Source organism: Chlorocebus sabaeus, chromosome 19 (genome assembly GCF_047675955.1).
Source record: "Chlorocebus sabaeus isolate Y175 chromosome 19, mChlSab1.0.hap1, whole genome shotgun sequence".
Taxonomy (NCBI): domain Eukaryota; kingdom Metazoa; phylum Chordata; class Mammalia; order Primates; family Cercopithecidae; genus Chlorocebus; species Chlorocebus sabaeus.
In genome coordinates this window covers 31778608-31797787 of record NC_132922.1, presented here as the reverse complement: position 1 = coordinate 31797787, position 19180 = coordinate 31778608, and the positions used below count along the sequence as shown (strand labels likewise).

The 19180-nt window shown below is 47.4% G+C and overlaps 2 protein-coding genes across 3 annotated transcripts in view; one reads left to right on the top strand and one right to left on the bottom strand.

The window, feature by feature from the left end:
* Positions 1 to 14693, bottom strand: part of HIRA (histone cell cycle regulator) — a 101553-nt gene extending 86860 nt beyond the window's left edge. Inside the window, exon 1 of one of the 2 annotated variants that reach the window (XM_073007026.1) lies at positions 14608 to 14693. Coding sequence is in view for 1 of the 2 variants with exons in the window: in XM_007975048.3 (XP_007973239.2) it covers positions 14290 to 14326 (37 nt within the window). In the remaining variant the exon portion in view is untranslated. Of the gene's footprint in view, positions 1 to 14289; positions 14588 to 14607 lie in introns of those variants that run through there. The other variant, XM_007975048.3, reaches the window with a different exon arrangement.
* A 2-nt stretch (positions 14694 to 14695) lies between these two features.
* MRPL40 (mitochondrial ribosomal protein L40) lies at positions 14696 to 18875 on the top strand. Its single transcript, XM_007975046.3, has 4 exons — positions 14696 to 15458; positions 16109 to 16192; positions 17540 to 17698; positions 18438 to 18875. Exons 1-4 carry the CDS (start codon positions 15406 to 15408, stop codon positions 18760 to 18762), a joined length of 621 nt encoding a protein of 206 aa, XP_007973237.1. The 5' UTR covers positions 14696 to 15405; the 3' UTR covers positions 18763 to 18875.
* The last annotated feature ends 305 nt before the right edge of the window (positions 18876 to 19180 follow it).

Genomic DNA, 19180 nt, shown 5'->3' with positions numbered 1-19180 from the left:
AATCGCATGAACCCAGGGGGCAGAGGTTGCAGTGAGCTGAGATCATGCCAATGCACTCCAGCCTGGGTGACAGTGTGAGACGCCATCTTGAAAAAAAAAAAAAAAAGATATACAAATGACCAACAAGCACATGAAAAGATGTCAACATCACTAATCAGTAGAAAAATGCAAGTCAAAACCCCAATTACGTATCACCTCACATCCATCAAGATGACTACTAATGGCTGGGTGCGGTGGCTCATGCTTGTAATTTCAGCACTTTTGGGAGGCTAAGGTGGGCGGATCAAAAGGTCAAGAGATCAAGACCATCGTGGCCAACATGGTGAAAGCCCATCTCTACTCAAAATAAAAAATTAGCTGGGCATGGTGGCGTGTGCCTGTAGTCCCAGCTACTTGGGAGGCTGAGGCAGGAGAATCACTTGAACCTGGGAGGTAGAGGTTTAGAGGTTGCAGTGAGCCAAGATCCTGCCACTGCACTCCAGCCTGGTGACACGGTGAGACTCTGTCTCAAAAAAAAAAAAGAAAAAAAAAAAAAAGATGGCTACTAACAAAAAACCTCAGGAAAGAAGTGTTGGTGAGGGTGTACAGAAATTGTAACCCTTGTTAAAAATATAATTACCATGTGATCTGGCAATTATACTTCTGGGTATATAACCAAAAGAAAGAAGGGTCTTGAAGAGCTATTTGTACACCCATGTTTATAGCAGCACTATTCACTACAGTAAAGAAGTGGAAGCAACCCAAGTGTCCCTTGACCAATGAATGGATGAACAAAATGTGGTATATCCATACAATGGAGTATTATTTAGCCTTAAAAAGGAAAGTAGTTGTGATGCACACTACGATGTGGATGAACCTCAAAGACAATATGGTAAGTGAAAAAAGACAAATATTGTAGGATTCCACTTATATGAGCTATCTACGTAGTCAAATTCATAGAAACACATAGTAGAATGGTGGTTGCCAGGGTCTGAGTTGAGGGGAAAATAGGGAGGTGTTGCTTAACTGGTATAAAGGTTTGCAAGATGAAAATGTTCCAGAGATTGGTTGCACAATAATGTGAATTGTGACAGTACTGAATTACATACTTAAAAATGATCAAGATAGTAAATTTTATATTGTGTGTATTTGACCACAATTTTTAAAATGCTAATAAAAACCAAACAAAACCAAAAATAAAAATAAATAAAATGGAGGAGTGTAGGAGGGAGGTGGGTGTAATTATAAAAATTGTAGGCGGGGTGCAGTGGCTCACGCCTGTAATCCCAACACTTTGGGAGGCTGAGGCAGGCGGATCATGAGGTCAGGAGATCAACACCATCCTGGCTAACATGGTGAAACCCTGTCTCTACTAAAAATACGTAAAAAAATTAGCCAGGCATGGTGGTGGCAGGCACCTGTAGCCCCAGCTACTCGGGAGGCTGAGGCAGGAGAATGGCATGAACCCGGGAGGCGGAGCTTGCAGTGAGCCAAGATCACACCACTGCTCTCCAGCCTGGGCAACAGAGCCAGACTACGTCTCAAAAAAATAAAAAATATATAAAAATTGTTGGAACTGTTCAGCATCTCGACTGCAGTGGTAAATACATGAGCCTGCACAGGTGACAAAATTGTATAGAATTAAACATACACATGTACAAATAAGTACAAATAAAACTGGGGAAATAAATTTAAAAAAATAGGTAGCATATGTCAATGTCAACTACAGTTTTGCAAAATGTTACCATTGGGAGAAACCGGGCAAAGGCCAGAAGTGCCTTCTCAGTATTTCATACAACTGGGTGTGAATCTATAATCATCTCGATAATAAACAAACACACACACACACGGCCTGTTTTTAAAAAACGATATATACATGTGTGTACTAACATATAAGGCAGTAGAGGTAAATATCCAAATACCAGAGGTTAGGTCATAATAAAAACGATTCTTTTCATGTGCAGGTGACAATATGCACACTCTATAAGCAGCAATCCCTCTGGAGAAACTCATCAGCGAAACACACGAATGTGACCTATATGCAAGTAACTCCTACGGCTGACTGCCTTCTAGACACCTCACCGTGATCTTCTCTATAACGGTCTGATCTTTCCACCAAACCTGCCCTACCCACTGTCTGCCCCAACACAGTTAAGGCCAGACCTTGAGAGGAGAGGCCAACAACCCTTGCACAATAGCCACCCCACCCCCCCACAACTTTTCTGACCTCATCTCCTACTAACCCCCACCATCACTGGTCCTACTCTTTTCTTGGACTGTACCAGATGCACTCCTATCTTGGACCTTGTACTGACTCTTCCTTGCCTCCTTCAGGTCTTTGCTCAATGTCATCCTCATACTGAGGTCTACCCTAACAACTCTGATTTAAAGGATTAGTTCCCCAACATGGCACAACAAATCCCCTTAGTCCTGATCTATTTGTTTCCTCGGGAATTTCTTACATACTAATTTCCTTTATTGTATCTGTCTACTCTGCCCACTAGAATGTAAACTCCAGTAAGTAGATCAGCTCTTTTGTCTGTTTTATTCATTAATTCATCCTCAGGACCCAGAGCTGTGGCTTGGTACATAACAGGCACAACAATAAATACTTGTTGCTGTTGAATGGCTAGAGAAAGCTCATGACAGAAGCACTGCATTCAAACACACCTTCAGTATCACCTGTGTAACAATCTTCGGAAGGCAGGCTCCTGATCTCCTGCTGTAGGGACACAGATTTCACCAACTGCCTGCAGGTGGGAAGCACACCCTTGGCTGGTTCACAGAGTCATCTGCTGCTGTTATCTCTACCACTTTCGACCACAAAAACGTATCCCCATCTTCTTTAGTAAGCACAACACAATGATATCTCATAGGTGTCAGATGCCTAAGAGACTGAAAACAGCACAGGAAGGAAGCTGTTGCACCATACAACCATTGTGTGTGTGTGCGCGCGCGCACGCACGCCACAAATTAAAGTGGAAAAATGTCACAGGTATATCATGTAGGAGACCTTAATCACTTCTCCTGAAGCATCTGCCAACATATGATCAACAAAGTTTTGAGACTGGGCACAGTGGCTCACTCCTGTAATCCCAGCACTTTGGGAGGCCAAGGCAGGCAGATCACTTGCTCTGAGGAATTCGAGAGAATTTGTAGAGATGGTGAACCCCATCTATTCAAAATAAAACAAACAAATTCAAAACAAAACACAAAAATTACCCAGGAGTGGTGGTGCAAGCCTGTAGTCCCAGCTACTCAGGAGGTTGAGGCGGGAGGATCTATTGAGCCCAGGAGGTTGAGGCTGCAGTGAGCCGTGATCACGTCACTGCACTCCAGCCTGGGCAACAAAAAGAAACTGTCTCAAAAAAAAAAAAAAAAAAGAAAAGAAAATAAAAAAAAAGTTTTGGTAAAAGGCATTTCTGTTTCTTTATACTTCTTTCCCCTCTCATTTTGTGGAACAGATGTATTCCCTAAAAACTATCTGCACAGGAAGACTACTTGAGCCCAGGAGCTCAAGGCTGCCGTGAACTAAGGTCATGCCACTGCACTCCATCCTGAGCGACAAAGTAAGACCTTGTCTCTTAAAAAAAAGTTATCTGCAAGGGTACAATGTGTATCATTCAGGTGATGGTTGCACTAAAAGCCCAGACTTCACCACTAAGCAACATATCCATGTAACAAAACTGCACTTATATCCCTTAAATTTAACAACAAAAAGTTATCTGCAAAATGTACTCCTATAAATCTAGTCCCTTCCACCTACTTCCACTAGAAAATTAAAAGCTACATTTCCACAGGGGGAAAAATCTGCCAGCTCAACAACAACCACAATTAAGAACACAATAAACCTACAATACTATTTAAGTGAAAAATGCACAGCAGGCTGGGCGCAGTGGCTCATGCCTGTAATCCCACCCCTTTGGGAGGCCAAGGCAGGTGGATCACCTGAGGTCAGGAGTTCAAGACCAGCCTGGCCGACACGGTGAAACACCGTCTCTACTAAAAATACAAAAAATTAGTTGGGCATGGTGGCTCGTGCCTGTAATCCCAGCTAATCGGAAGGCTGAGGCAGGAGAATTGTTCAAACCCTGGAGGCAGAGATTGCAGTGAGCCGAGGTCGCACCATTGCACTCCAGCCTGGGCAACGAGAGCAAAACTCCATCTCAATTAAAAAAAAAAAAGCACAGCAACATTTTAGCTATGCCAGTTATCTGTACAATGCAAGGTCTGTAAGGGAGGCTATACACCAAAGACACTGGATTTGCTACGGTGACTGATGGAGATTTGGCTAAAGTCTTAAAAAAATTCAGACACTTGTATAATGTGCATACACTAAATGAGTCTTCTAAAATCACAAAATCACCCAGTTGTTTTTTTCCAAATGGTCTGAAAGACCACATTAAAAGTTTTAACAATGTGTTTTCCTTTGTGCATTTTCTAATTTTTTCTAACTTCTTTCACAGTCTTACTGAGCTCAGTAGGCAGCAACTCTGCCCTTAGACTGGAACTCATCCTCCTGTTCTCTCTTATCTCTTGTGTGTGTGTGTGTGTGTGTGTGTGTGTGTGTGTATGAGATGGAGTCTTGCTCCGTCACCCAGGCTGGAGTGCAGTGATGTGACCTCGGCTCACTGCAACCTCCCGCTCCAGGTTTCAAGTAATTCTCCTGCCTCAGCCTCCTGAGTTGCTGGGACTACAGGTACACACCACCACACCTGGCTAATTTTTGTATTTTCAGTAGAGACGGGTTTTTGCCATGTTGGCCAGGCTGGTCTCGAACTGCTGACCTCAAGTGATCTGCCTGCCTCAGCCTCTCAAAGTGCTGGGATTACAGGTGTGAGACAGCATGCCTGGCCTGTTCTCTCTTATCTCATACCCCATATTTGACACTACTTTCCCAACATACCCGTAACTCAAACTTTCTGGAGAGATGCAAATGTTCCTTATCTTTATCAGGGAACACGTTACAAAGTACATTAATTTGTCAAAATTCAACACGTTATACATTTAAGGTCTGGACATTTTATTATGTAAATTATACCTGAAAAGAATGTGTTTTTTATATATATGTAAAATACATATAAAATATGTAATATATGTTATATACATTATATATAATATATAATATATAAAAAATATATAATATATATCAAACACAAATATAAACACATATATACATGTAATGTATTACATACACATACACACACACACAGTCTCCCCCACCAGCTCCAACCATTTCTCTCCATCACAGCCATCACCATCCTGATCAGACCATCTCTTGCTTGGATTACTACCAGTAGTTAGCGTTATAACTGGTCTCCTGGCTCCTCTCTCCCCCAATCCCCCACAACGAATCTAGTCTCCATGTAGCAGTCAGAAAGATCTCTAAAACCCACGTCAGATCACAGTCGTTCTCTACTCCCCTTGCAGGGAGAATCAAGGCCTTCTAGTAGCCTACTAGGCTCTCCCAGTCAGTCTGGTATTCTCTCTCTGGCCTCCTCTCTCATAGCTGTTGCCTTGCTCCAACCACAATGACATCCGTGCTACTGCTCAAACCCTCCAGGTAAGTTCCAGCTTTTCTTTCTGCCTGTAATGGTCTTCCCTCAGATGGCACCTTCCTCATCTCCATCAGGCCTGCAGTGAATGCTGAGGTATCATGCCCAGGTCCCTACCCTCCAGGGACTAAAGCACATTCCCATAGCTATCTGTGGAGTGTTGGCAGCCCCAGCAGCTCCCTGCAGAGTCTTTCTCCAGGTCAGACCTGCCCTCAGTGGAAGAACTCCTTTGGCAGGGCCAGGTATCCTTCCCAAAACAGCCTATATCCAGGCTGTGGACACAGGAGTAAAGGGCCTGGGTCCCCCACCCCAATCCAGGACAACTCTAAAGGGCTTCCCCAGTGCCAGAACTCCCAGCAGGGCTGGCTGTGGCTTTCTCTGTGCTTACATCACAGCTTGCCTTCTCCCTCTGTCTGGTCCTGCTTCCCTCCCTCCCTCATTGGTGTGGATCCCAAGAGCCCTCCCCAATAATCTTGCACGCAAAAATCTCCAGCTCAGAATTTGACTCCTGCAACAAGGTCCTTGCTCAAATGCTACCTTTTCACTCAGGCTTTGCCAAAGCATCCCATTTAAACCTGTCTATCCCCGGCCTCTGCCTTATCATTCCTCATCTCTAAGTCTGCTGTTTCTCCAATTCACAGGATCTTGTTTGTGATTCCGCTGTGTCTTACCAGGAAGCTCCCCTCCCACATCTCTTTTCCACTTACACAGGAAACCCCCAGCAGATCCCATCTCAGTCTCACTGGCCAGGATGCATAACAGGCTGCTCCTCAAGAGCCTGGCATGTTGCTTGGTTCGCTGCTGTTTTAAGAGCTGAAAACACACACACACACACACACACACACACACACACACACGCACACATGCACATACATTTTCGGTTCTTAAAACAGTAGTGAATTTATCAAGTGTCTTTTCTATGTGAGACCTTCTGTTAGAGAATGAAGCAGACCTGGAGTTTGCTTCAATGTAGGTCTATCCCTGAACCTGTCCCTTCTGTCTGGTCGTCACCACAACGGTTTTTTGCCAGGGTAGCCTCCCAGGGAATTGGCCTACCCTAGGTTTTTTTAATGCATCGAGGCAGATAATGCTTTGAGGAGCAACAAATGTTAATCTAAATGGGTTTTCTTTTTGCCAGGAGTGTTTTAAAACCATTTGCTATCTGTTTCATCCACTTCCTTTCCTAAAATGGAAAGCTCCAGAAGACAGAATCATGTAAATGAACTCCTTGGGTAAGGCTTGGGCAGAGTGTTTCCCCTCATCATTGGAATTGCCAGCAGATTCCACCAGAAAGAGCCAGCCAGGATGAACAAGAAGTTTATGTGCAGTACATCAACTCTACCAGCCAAGGACAAGAGACACTGTTAGCTGCCCATCTATCAGCCACTTTCCATCACCAACTTCCAGCACTCAGCACTCCTTCAACATTTACTGAGTGACTACTATGGTGTGTACCAAGTACCATTCCTGGCCCTGGGAAAAGGGCATGAGCTAAGACAAAGTCTGTTTTCCAGGAGCGTATGTTCCCCCGGGGAGGTATCTAATACAACTCCATTTTTATTCAGATATGCACTGTGTCCCTTATGTAAGCCAGTAGGCAACGATGACTGATGCAAGAGAGGGCACATGACCTAGTTGGACCAATCAGGCCAATGGGGAAGACCCAAAGTCCAAGGCTGGCGCACAGACCTCTCCCTTCGGCTTCTCACTGAAAACATTCTCGATACCCCACAACCAGGGAACTCTTGAAAACCAAATGCCAGAGAAGGCTCACCAAGCACACTTCAGGAGAAACCTACCAGGTTAGAAGCCCCAAGGCACTCAGAATGGCTACAGAAGCAGTCAGAGGACAAGCTCCAGGGACCAGACTCCTGGTCCCATGTTGTACCACGTGGTTTCTGAAAGCTGTCCTTCTGAGGAGGAAATGGGCTTGAAGTTCTCCAGGACAGAGTGGCCAGCCTCACCACAGAGGCCAGTGCTTAGCAAATTAGAAAGAGTAAGTCTGGGCTTGGGCTGGAGTCTAAGTGTGACTCTCAACACATCTCCATCACTTCTAAAGGAATCTTAGGGGCGGGGGGTCACCTCATCTCACTTAGCCTGTTTCCATCTGCAAACTGTACTGCTGCAAGTCACAGAGAATTTCAAGGGTAATCCTCTATCATATATAACAAGTCCTGAGATAGGTCAGCTTCAGGGTGCATTAATTTAGCAACTTAAAGAGACATGTCCCTCTGTCTTCCTCTTCTGTAATCAGTGTCGGCCCCATCCTCATGGTCAAAAGCTGGCTTTTACACACAGACCTAGTAAAGTCCAGCAGAAGAGACTGGCCTTTCAAGCATCTCCTGTTATCTAATTCCCTAGGAGGTTCCAGCAGACTCAAGGGCTGGAACCTAGTCTCAAGGGCTGAAATGGCATTACATAGCTGTTCCTCAACAAATCTTTGGCACTTACCCACACACCAGCTTAGGGCTATCAGCAGCTTGGCCTGCAGAAGGCAGACCAAAAAAATTGGGGTTCTGCTAACAAGGAACAAGGCAGGCAACCCTACAATATTTGCAACACTCCTTTTGTGCTGTTTGACAATATGCACACTGTTCACAATCCCAATCACTTCCAGGTGTTGCTGCTGACTCTGGCAGGATGATAAAATGTACTTTGCATAAATTTTTGGTCCCCAGGGCCCATTCCATACCTCTGGTTCATGTGCTAGATACCTCTGCAGTCCCTAGGCAAACACCCCGGATGAACAGAACATGCTGGCAACCTCTGGGGAAAGGGAGGGGTCAAGCCAGACACAGAGCATCCTCTTCCTGGTCACCAGCAGGACCCAAGATCAGCACAGTGGCAGCAGGTCTCCTACTTGGCTTCAGTAGTCAAGGCCAGACCCTCCACAGAAGTCCCTCCCAGCTGTGTAACTATGATTCTGCTCATGAAATGAAAATAGCTTTTCAACCACTCCTTAGAGTAAAACAAATGTTTAAGAAAATCCCATTTCCTAGCCTTCATCCATACTCTTTCTCCAGTGTATTAAAGAAAAAAATTCAGAGAGTGGCTGGGCGCGGTGGCTCACACCTGTAATACTAGTACTTTGGGAGGCCAAGGCGGGTGGATCACCTGAGGTCAGGAGTTCGAGACCAGCCAGACCAACATGGCAAAAATATGTATTAAAATTACAAAAATACTAAATACCAAATACTAAAAATACAAAAATTAGCCAGGCGTGGTGGCATGTGCCTGTAATCCCAGCTACTCGGGAGGCTGAGATAGGAGAATCACTTGAACCCGGGAGGCGGAAGTTGCAGTGAGCCGAGATCATGCCACTGCACTCCAGCCTGGGTGACAGAGCTAGACTCTGTCTCAAAATAAATAAATAAAATAAATAAATAAATAAACTCAGAGTGGCCCAAATCTACAGTCACCTGCCTATATGGCCAAGTCCCATTAATTCTACCTTTACCCTGTCTTTAGTGCCTCTCTATTTCTCACCTCCATCACCTGTGACCTCCCTGTCTCCCTGAGCATCTCACCAAGGCTGGAAACTCCTAACTCCTCCAGGGCCTTCCTAAGACACAGGTTGGGTGTTTTATCCAGCTTCCTCAGAAGCCTCAATGCTCTCCTCCCCTAACCCCAAGAAGGAAGTTCAAGCTGCTGGCAAGGCTCTGCCTCCCAGCCCCATTCTCCCTCTTGCCCTGTTTAGCCTCCCTCCTAACATGTTCTATGTCTTTTCCTAAATGCTTTCACCCTCTGGGCCTTTTCTCCTGACGGTCTCATGTGCTGTAGCACCTTCTCTGCCTTCACAATTCTAGTCACGTCAAGGTTCAGTCCAAGGACACATCCACAAACCCGAATTTGCTGGAGAAGTACCCTTCCTCCTTGGGCTATCATGCTTATTCCTCTAGCTCCTGTTTCCCCTGCCCTGCATTCTAGAATACGGTTTGTATGTCAATCTCTCTCATCTATCTTCCACACAGCTTTCCATTCAGAGAGAGCCTTATTTACCCCTGGACCCCACAGAACTCTTACCTTCTAGGTTCAATGTTTGTTGCATAAATTAGTGAAAAATCCACAGCAAAATCTCACCCAGTTTTCTTCTGACTCTTCAGATGTACTCTGGTTATTCTCCTAAATCAGCCTACTGTCTTCAGGCATAAGTCAGGAGAGAAATTGCTGAGAGAATCTGCATTTTCTGAGCTATCATATGGAGCAGGTGAGGCAAGAATTATTGACTTCATGAACAAATTAGGAAAAGAGATGGAAAAACTTTTTGTCACATATCTAGTAAGCAGCAGGGCACAGAGACTCCAGAGCAGGATATCTGATTCCAAAAACAGAAGACAAAATTCTTGTCCTCAAGAAACTTACAGTCTAGTCGGAACTATAAGACAAATACACCAAAAGGCAAATAACTTATTCAGAGCGGGGTTTCTCACCCTTAGCACTATTGATATTTGGGGCTAGATAATTCTCCATGTGTGGGCTGTCCTGCATGCTATAGGATGTTTAACAGTAGATTTCTCCTCTATCCACTTGATGCCAGCAACACTTACCCTGCGCAACCCTGTTGTGACAACCACAAATGTCTCTAGACATTGCCTTGTAGAATCACTGATTTAGAGCAACTGCCAAGTTTATCTCTCAACCACTGTAATCATATAACCTCACCATTAGGATCCTTTCCCTGACAATTATCAGACATAGGTCTGCAGTGCCCTCTGGCAGCAGGCTGGATCTTACCCACCCACTCCTGACTTTATCATTATACGATTCTGCCTACATTTTCCCTTCAAGCTGAATTATTTAATTTTCATGCTGAGGTCTCAGTAGGACAGCTTCAAATCCTTTTCAGAATGACACAAGGTAGGGGTAAAAATAATCCAGTCGCAGGACAGGAGAAAACACACACCATAAGGTCATGTGATTACTGGGAAATTATCCTATTCTTGAAAATTTCCCAAATCCCTTTTCGTAACACTGCCATCAAAGTGTGAACCAGAGGCCAAAGGTGGACAAGAGTTCTTTCAGTCCTGGCCCTCTTGGTTAGAATGGGCTTCACCAAAGAGCTGAGCATGACAGCTGTCTGCCCAAGCATGAGAATTCCAGAAAAAACTCAGGAGCAAAGGTCCAGAGTTGGGAAGAGTCATGAATCTCAGTGAGATTTTCTAAACATACAAACTCCATATTTCTACAAGCTTTAAAACCAGAAACCTAGTTGTTTTCACTTTCTGACCTTAATCTAACTTAGAAATGAAGCTTATTTCAGTCAATTCTAAAATAAAATATATAGAGAATACTATATCCAAGAACACAAAGTAAAATGTTTATGTATGAACAATACCTGACACACATAACTTCTATATAAATGATAGCTATTATTATATATCTCAATTTAACAATCTTTTATATTTGGTCACAGGATAAAATGGAAGTGGTAAGTTTTATTTTACCAAGGCTCAGAAGTAGAGTTATAAGTCCAAAAATTTACAGCTAGTAAATGATGCAGTTTTGAACCCAGTCTGATTCCACACTCAAGGCTCATTTCACTGCAATGTGACAACTTCGAGATTAACTTATTGATAACCTTAGACAAGTGCTTCTCAACTAGGGGTGATTTTGGCTACCAGTGGACATTGGCAATGACTGGAGATATTTTTGGTTGATACAACTAGGTGGTGGTTGTGAAGTGCTACTGGCACCTGGTGGGTAGAAGCCAAGGATACTAGAAACATTCCATAACATAGATGACAATCACACAATCTTATGGCCCAAAATGTCAACCTGCTGAAGTTGGGAAACCCTCCCTTAGAGGTTTCTCTATTATCAGCCAAGAAAATGAAGACCATAGCACACCTACACTTCAACAAATACTTCATTCCCTGTTATAGCTGCCCTCTCTACTTTGAATGGATTCCCTGCCACACCAGAGAAAAATATTGAGCTCTCTGCTACTTCCCCCTTTAGACTCTCGAAAAACAGAAAAACTATGTTCATGCTGGGTACAGTGGCTAACGCCTGTAGTCCCAGCTATTCAGGATGCTGAGGCAGGAAGATCCCTTAAGCCCAGGCATTTGAGTCTGGGCAACATTGCAAGATCCCATTTCTATTAAAAAAAAAAAAAAGTTATGTTCGTGCTTCACGAGATAGGAGACATGAATACAGAACGAGGAAGCCAGAAAGTGCAATGATGTGCTTTCCAAAAGCAAGCACAATTTTATTGGCCTCTACCCACACCTTAGGCTTTTGACTGAGCAGCCCCTGCTCCCAGCAGCCACCAATATTCCTATAGTCTTTAAAGGCCTGCTCAGCAGTGATTCAGACCAGCATCATTTCTTCCAGGGCAGTGGTAATTTACCTCTGACAGTCCTTCTGAACATTCCATGAAATTTTAAAAGAAAGGAAATTTGACAAAGAACAAGTTTAAAAGAAGTTAAATCCCATCCTGCCAGAGTCGCCATATCTTTTTTTTTTCCTTTGAGATGGAGTCTCGCTCTGCCAGGCTGGAGTGCAGTGGCGTAATCTTGGCTCACTGCAATCTCTACCTCCTGGGTTCAAGCAATTCTCCTGCCTCAGCCTCCCGAGTAGCTGGGACTACAGGTGCGCGCCACCACACTCAGCTAATTTTCGTATTTTTAGTAGAGATGGGGTTTCACCATGTTGGTCAGGATGGTCTCAATCTCTTGACCTCTTGATCCGCCCACCTCAGCTTCCCAGAGTGCTGGGATTACAGGTGTGAGCCACCATGCCCAACCTCTTTTTATTATTACTTATTATCTCAGATTTCTAAAGCACTTTACAGTCTGGGGAGCGTTTTTGTATCTACGCTCCCAACTGAGTATCACGAGCATACTGTGAAGTGGTTAGAACAGATATTATCATGCTCTGTTCTAGGGCTGTAGAGAGGCCCTCAGCAACAAGGGCCACTGTTGTGCTTGCTCTGCCAGGCTGATACACTTGGCTGCTGATCTGAGTGTAGTCTCTTATTCATTTGCACCTAGTTCATCACTTAAGCATGTTGACTTACTTATGTTTACATAGAATAAAACTTTTGGCCTGCAAAGGAGCTTATCAAAAAGGAACAAGTTACATGACAGTAGAGGAGAGGCTGGAGAAGGGTAGGCTATTCACACAAATTGATTTAGGTAAAGCATTTTAAAATAAAAATTCCATCAGACCTTCACACAGTAAACTAGTTCATAATAACATTTTTCCTTTCCTAATCACAAGCATCATAATTCATAATTACAACATTTGTCCAGTTCTCCAGGGAAAGATCTGCACAGTACACATCAGGAAACGCTCTTGGAGATCAAGAGGAGAAATGAAACTGAAACTCAAGACTTCTGCTTTCATGCACTGTAAACCTAACTTCATCTTGATAAATTATGAAAACCTCACCTTTCTGACCTGTTTTAGCCAATATTTATCACATACCCATCATGTGGAAGAGGTTGCTCAATGCAGCAGGGCATACAGAAGGCATTGAGGCAGTCCCTACCCTGGGGGCATATGCAAAGTACCCCCAACACCTTCCATGCAGGGCAAAACACACAGTGATACAGCACATCTACCGGGGTAACTCAGGATGAACCGTTTCAAAAGAAACACGTGACCTCACCTAGTCCCTGAAAAATGGGAAAGACATCACATAAGATGGAAAGGGAGAGAGGTGGCAAGAGAACACAGACATTATCAGTTCAATTTAGTTGTGGTAGTAGAGAGCATTATGGGACCAAATTCAAAACGAAAAAGCCACGTTAAAGTATCTATTCTTCTCGCTCTTAAAGAAAACGGTAGCACCCTCTAGTCGCACTGCAAAGTAGAAATGAGGAACAAGACAGCATCAGGGTGACCTGATCAGGGTGACTCTTGCCTGTCAAGAGTCAGAGACAGGACAGAATCAGGCCCTGGGCTGCAGGAGTCTCCCTGGGTTGATTTCTGTGCTACAGTGCTGTCAGCAGAGTGGGGTGGGGGAGGGGGTGCGCTTCTTCTCATCTCCCTGGGGAGCAAACACCAACTCTTGCAGCAGTTCTGCCAACAAGGCAGAACTATGACGAAACTGATTACCACTAGCCTCTCTGTATCAGGGTCAAGATACGGGGCGGATGAGTCTGTTCCCCAAGGGTGTGCTTAGAGGCCACCGCCACAGAGCTAAGGAAGCCCCTCTCCTAGAACACACCTGTGCCCAACCCTAGTTCACCCTGACGTCCCAGCTCAGCATTAATCGTGGATCCTTCGGCGGGGACCCTGGGCCCCCAAGCCCTCCTATTCAGGGACCACAATTCCCCAACTGGGGGCACTGTCACCAGATCCAGAGGGGCAGTAACAGTCCCTCCTGAAGATTTCAGATCTTTACCCTGCCATTGAAAGGCCACAAGGGGGATTTCGTCCCGGTTTCACCTTCAGGACTGTCTGAGTACTTCCTGGGCGATGCAGACCAGTGGAAGGCACTGGCCGGCACCAAGGCCCGCTCCTGGGAGCCAGGCCGGGGCCCCTCCAAGGACCACAGGTGGGCAGCGGAAGACTCAGAGCAAGGGCCAGGGGCGAAGATGGCCTTCGCTGCGGTCAACCCGGAGCACGTGCTGGGGCTCACCGGCCTCCCCGCGCTGAGGACAAAGTCCGCTCCCGCCGGCTTCTTGGCTTGGGCACCGGGTACCGGGCGTCAGGGGCGAGGCAGGCAGGATTTGCGCGCGCCCCGACTCGACACCAGACCCCGACCCGACTGCGGGCTCGGCCTCCCGCGACCCCTGCGCGCACTCACCATTGTGGTTGACCCAGGTCGGCTTCAGGAGCTTCATTGTTCGGCCGCCGCCGCCGCCGCCGGGCTGAGGCGAGAGCCGGGTCCCTCAGCGCGCCCGGGCCATGGAGCCACCGCCGCCGCTTCCTCCCGCGCCGCCCGCCCTCCGGCCGCCGCCCGCCCCGCGCCCTCAGGGCCGCCGCGCCATCGCCGGCCCGCGCCCCCCTCCGCCGCCACAGCCGCCCCCCGCGCTCGGCCGCCGCCGCCGCCACCACAGCCGCATCCCCTGCGCCGCTCCTCCTCAGGCGGCTCCCGGGCAACGCCGGAAGTCACGGCGCGCACCTGCCAAATCGCCCCGGCGGGAAACCGCTCCCCACGCGGACTGGGCCGCCCCGGCTCCTCCGCTGGCAGGGGCTTCGGGTCGGGCCCGGGCGCGGGCGCCCCAGAAGGGGCGGTTCGCCTGGACGGCGGACAGCGAGCGGGGCCTGGAGTTGCAACCCGGGCCGGTCGCAGAGGCAGGCGGGGCCCAGTTGGCGTGGACCGCCCGTCACCAGCTCTGCCTCGCCAGTCTGAGTCCGACTTATTAACTAGCTTCCGTCATTCATCAACACGCGCTATTGGGCATCTTGCGAGCGCCAGGCTCCGCGCCGGCGCCGGAATGTGACCCTGGCTTCGGACTCGAACGAATGAGGGGAACGAGCCAACCCTGGTCGGGGAGGCTGGGGCGGACGTGTTTATTGAAGATCGGGGCCGTTTGCCTAGACGTGAACATTTGGACTCGGAGGAGCAGAGGGACGCCCCTCGGCAGCTCCGGTTGCACTGCAGGGTCGAGGCCCGCGCGAGGGCGCAGACCGACCAACCGGCTAGGGCCTGGCTGGCGGGACAGTGCCCGATGCAGAGGCGCACTCGCTGCCCAGGGCGGGGACGGAAGGGAGGACCCTGAGCCGCGTGAAACGCTAGGCGCTCTTGTGTGCGCAGCGGACGCCCGAGGCGGGGCTGCGTCGGGGGCGGGGACAAGCGCGTCCCAGCCCCTGCTGCCGGAACGCCTGAGCGCTGGGCGGCTGGTCTGACGGACCTCAGCAGGGGGCACCGCGGGTCGGACTGCGGAGGGGCGCACGCCCGGAAGCGGCGAGGGTAGCCATGACGGCCTACGTGCTGCGAGGTGTCTCGCTAACCCTGCGCCCGACGAGCGGGTGAGTGCGGACGCCACCGGGTAGCGGAGTGCCCAGGACGCCTGCGGGGTCTTTGCGCCTGACCGCCGGGACTCGCCTGTGCTCCCTGCTCGCTTCCCAGTCCACGAATATCTCAGGGATGAGCCATATCTGATCATGACTCTTCCGCATGAAAATCTGAGCACCCTGGCGAGCAGGGGTCCTGCCCAAGTCCTCTGTGGTGTGAACGAAAGATTTTGAAAAGTCTCCCACGTTGACCTTGCTGTCACATCAAGTAGTTACAAGTGCCCCGGGTTCGGGAGCATTGTAATTTTTTATTTTCCTGTGAAGTGGGAGAGAATGAGATATTTATTTGAGACAAGAGTTTCTCACTGTCGCCTAGGCTGGAGTGCAGTGGCGCGATTTCGGCTCACTGCCACCTCTGCCTCCCAGGTTCAAGCAGTTCTGCCCCAGCCTCCCGAGTAGCTGGGATTACAGGCGCCCGCCACCACGCCCGGCTGATTTTTGTATTTTTAGTAGAGACGGGGTTTCACCATCTTGGCCAGGCTGGTCTTGAACTCCTGACCTCGCAATCCACCCGCCTCGGCCTCCCAAAGTGCCAGGATTACAGACGTTTGCTACCGCGCCTGGTCTCGAGAATCAGTATTTATACATACTCTTGTGTCTTTCAGGCCTCTGGGAACTTGGCAGATGCACATTAGAAATACTCACCAGCGAGCATCATTGTTGTCTTTCTGGGAACTCATTCCCATGAGGTAAAACTCAACCGCGGGCCTGACTTCTGGGGGTATAGGTGTCATTCGATGTGTAGAGAACAAAGCTAGACTGCTGGATGTGTGGTTTGCAAAATTAACAGCCTACAAAGTTTCTCAGTTCTGTCTTTCCAACATTTTCCATACCATAGGTTGCTGTTTGTAATTTTTAAAATTTAAGCAGTTTAAATAAGTGTTCTCCTGGAAGGGATTCTTGTGTGTTTTAAAGGACACAGCTTAAGTTTCTCTTTCTCCATGAGCCTTCCTCTTCCCTGCCCATTCTGAGGCCCTGGACAGTGTGGGGAAGATGCAAGTATTAAAGGTATTTCCATCTGGCACTCTTGACTCTTTCTAGATACTTAATTCAGTCAATCTTGATGGTAAAGGATTTGATTCTTCCTTTTTTTTTTTTTTTTTGAGATGGAGTCTCACTGTGTCACCCAGGCTGGAGTGCAGTGGTGTGACCCTGGATCACTGTAACCTCTGCCTCCTGGGTTCCTGCCATTCTCCTGCCTCAGCCTCCCAACTAGCTGGGATTACAGGTGCCAATCACCACGCCCGGCTAATTTTTGTATTTCTAGTAGAGATGGGGTTTTACCATGTTGGTCAGGCTGCTCTCGAACTCCTGACCTCAGGTGATCCACCCACCTCGGCCTCCCAAAGTGCTCGGATTACAGGCCAGCCCACACCTGGCCCACAAATCAATTTTAATAGTAATGAGCTCCTAATCCAACAGTTTGGTATTTTCACTTTTGAATGTAATCCCAAGGCACACCTGAATCCCAGCAGTAAAGAGGAACACTTCCCCTGATTTTATACTCTGATGCCCCTTGTTGCTTTTGTACTTTTTTTTTTGAGACAGAGTCTTGCTCTATTACCCAAGCTGGAGTGCAGTGGCACAATCTCGTCCCACTGCAACCTCTGCCTCCCAGGCTCAAGTGATTCTCCTGCCTCAGCTTCCTGAGAAGCTGGGATTATAGGTGCGCACCACCACACCTGGCTCATTTTTGTATTTTTAGTAGGGACAGGGTTTCGCCATGTTGGCTACGCTGGTCTCGAACTCCTGACCTTGGGCAATCTGCCCACCTTTGCCTCCCAAAGTGCTGGGATTACAGGCATGAGCCACTGCGCCCAGCTGCTTTTGTACTGTTTCTTGTAATTGATGGCACCCACACAGTTCTCACAAGTACTCTGGGGTGGAGTACCTCCTCACCACGCTGAGCTCACGAGTCAGTTATGCACAGCTCCTTCCCCCAGTGGAGAGGTCAATTTGGGGTACTTACCATTTTGTCTCTCCGTAGGTTCATGAGACTGAAGAGGAAAATGTTTAATATTTGCTTTATCTATTAGATCAGAACCTCTTCGAAAGAAGAAGAAGGTAGATCCTAAAAAAGACCAAGCAGCAAAGGAGCGCTTGAAAAAAAGGATCCGAAAACTGGAAAAGGCTAGTCAAGAGCTAATTCCTATTGAAGATTTTATTACCCCTGTAAAGTTCTTGGATAAAGCAAGGTAAGGATCCTTCTCTAGGGATGAAGTCCTCAGCACAAAGGAGTTCTATCAACTTCAGGTAGTGGTGTCTGTAGTTCACACCTGTGATAGTAATTGGTCAGTAGGCTTGAGCTGACTTGGCCCTAATGAGTCCTTGCTGCTTTTGGGAGCAGGAGAAAGCATCCTTGGGTGGTACTCTTGAATGGCTCTGGGTGGGAGAGAACTTAAGATATCTAATAATCCAGATGCTTAAGCACTGCTCTGGAGTTCATGTTTTTGCTGTCATGCATGAGGAGTCTTGGCTGTTTCTGATCCTTTGGGCCTGGAGTCTGAAGCCCTCGCCTCATCCTAACAGTAGAAAACACTTGGTCTCTTGTTTCATCATGCAGATACCTTTAGTTGGTATTTGTTGGGATTCTACTGTGTGCAGGGTTAACAGTTCCTGCTGCCATTTTGTAAGCAGTGTGCACCATCTATAAAGGGGCGGGTGTTAAAGTCACCTCTCATCCAAGGGAGTATTTGCCTGGGCAGAGAAGTGCTACCAGTCTCCTCAGACCATCTGTTCTTCTGACAGAAAGCAAATGACCTTGGTTCCCAGCATCAGCTGCAGCTGCAGCCACATTCAACATTCCATTTCTTAATTTGTCCCAAACTTGTTTTATCTCCTGAGTCCTGTCTGTGTCTGGCAATGGGAATACTTGCGTCAGTTGCAGTCAGACTTCCATGCCAGTGAGGTTGGTAACCCTTAGCTTCTTTGCAGACAGCGGCCTCAGGTGGAGCTCACCTTTGAGGAGACTGAGAGGAGAGCTCTGCTTCTGAAGAAGTGGTCCTTGTACAAGCAGCAAGAGCATAAGATGGAGAGGGACACCATCAGGGCCATGCTAGAAGCCCAGCAGGAAGCTCTGGAGGAACTGCGACTCGAGTCCCCGAAGCTCCATGCTGAGGCCATCAAGCGGGATCCCAACCTGTTCCCCTTTGAGAGGGAAGGGCCATGTTACACACCACCGATCCCTAACTACCAGCCCCCTGAAGGCAAGTACAGTGACGTCACCAAGGTGTACACACAAGTGGAGTTTAAGAGATAGACTTGCAGGCTGCTATCCTTAACATGCTGCCCCTGAGAGTAGGAATGACCAGGGTTCAAGTCTGCTTTCCGCAGAATCAGGCATGCTGTTAATAAATACTGGTTTAATCAAAATGCTCCTTTGTCTTGTGTTAGAATTTTTTTTAATTTTTTATTTATTTTTTTTGAGACAATCTCACTCTGTTGCCCAGACTGGAGTGCAGTGACACAATCTCGGCTCACTACAAACTCTGTCTCTCTGGTTCAAGCGATTCTACTGCATCAGCCTCCCAAATATCTGAGATTACAAGCGTGCGTCACCACGGGTGGCTAATTTTTGTATTTTTAGGAGACAGAATTTTGCCATGTTGGCCAGGCTGGTCTCGAACTCCTGACCTCAAGTGATCTGCCTACCTTGGCCTCCCAAAGCCCTGGGATTA

Coding starts and splice junctions, on each gene's coding strand:
- MRPL40 (XM_007975046.3), top strand. CDS start 15,406: ATGACGGCCTACGTGCTGCGAGGTGTCTCGCTAACCCTGCGCCCGACG. Junction 15,459..16,108: donor ACCCTGCGCCCGACGAGCGG/GTGAGTGCGGAC, acceptor TGTGTCTTTCAG/GCCTCTGGGAACTTGGCAGA. Junction 17,699..18,437: donor AAGTTCTTGGATAAAGCAAG/GTAAGGATCCTT, acceptor GCTTCTTTGCAG/ACAGCGGCCTCAGGTGGAGC.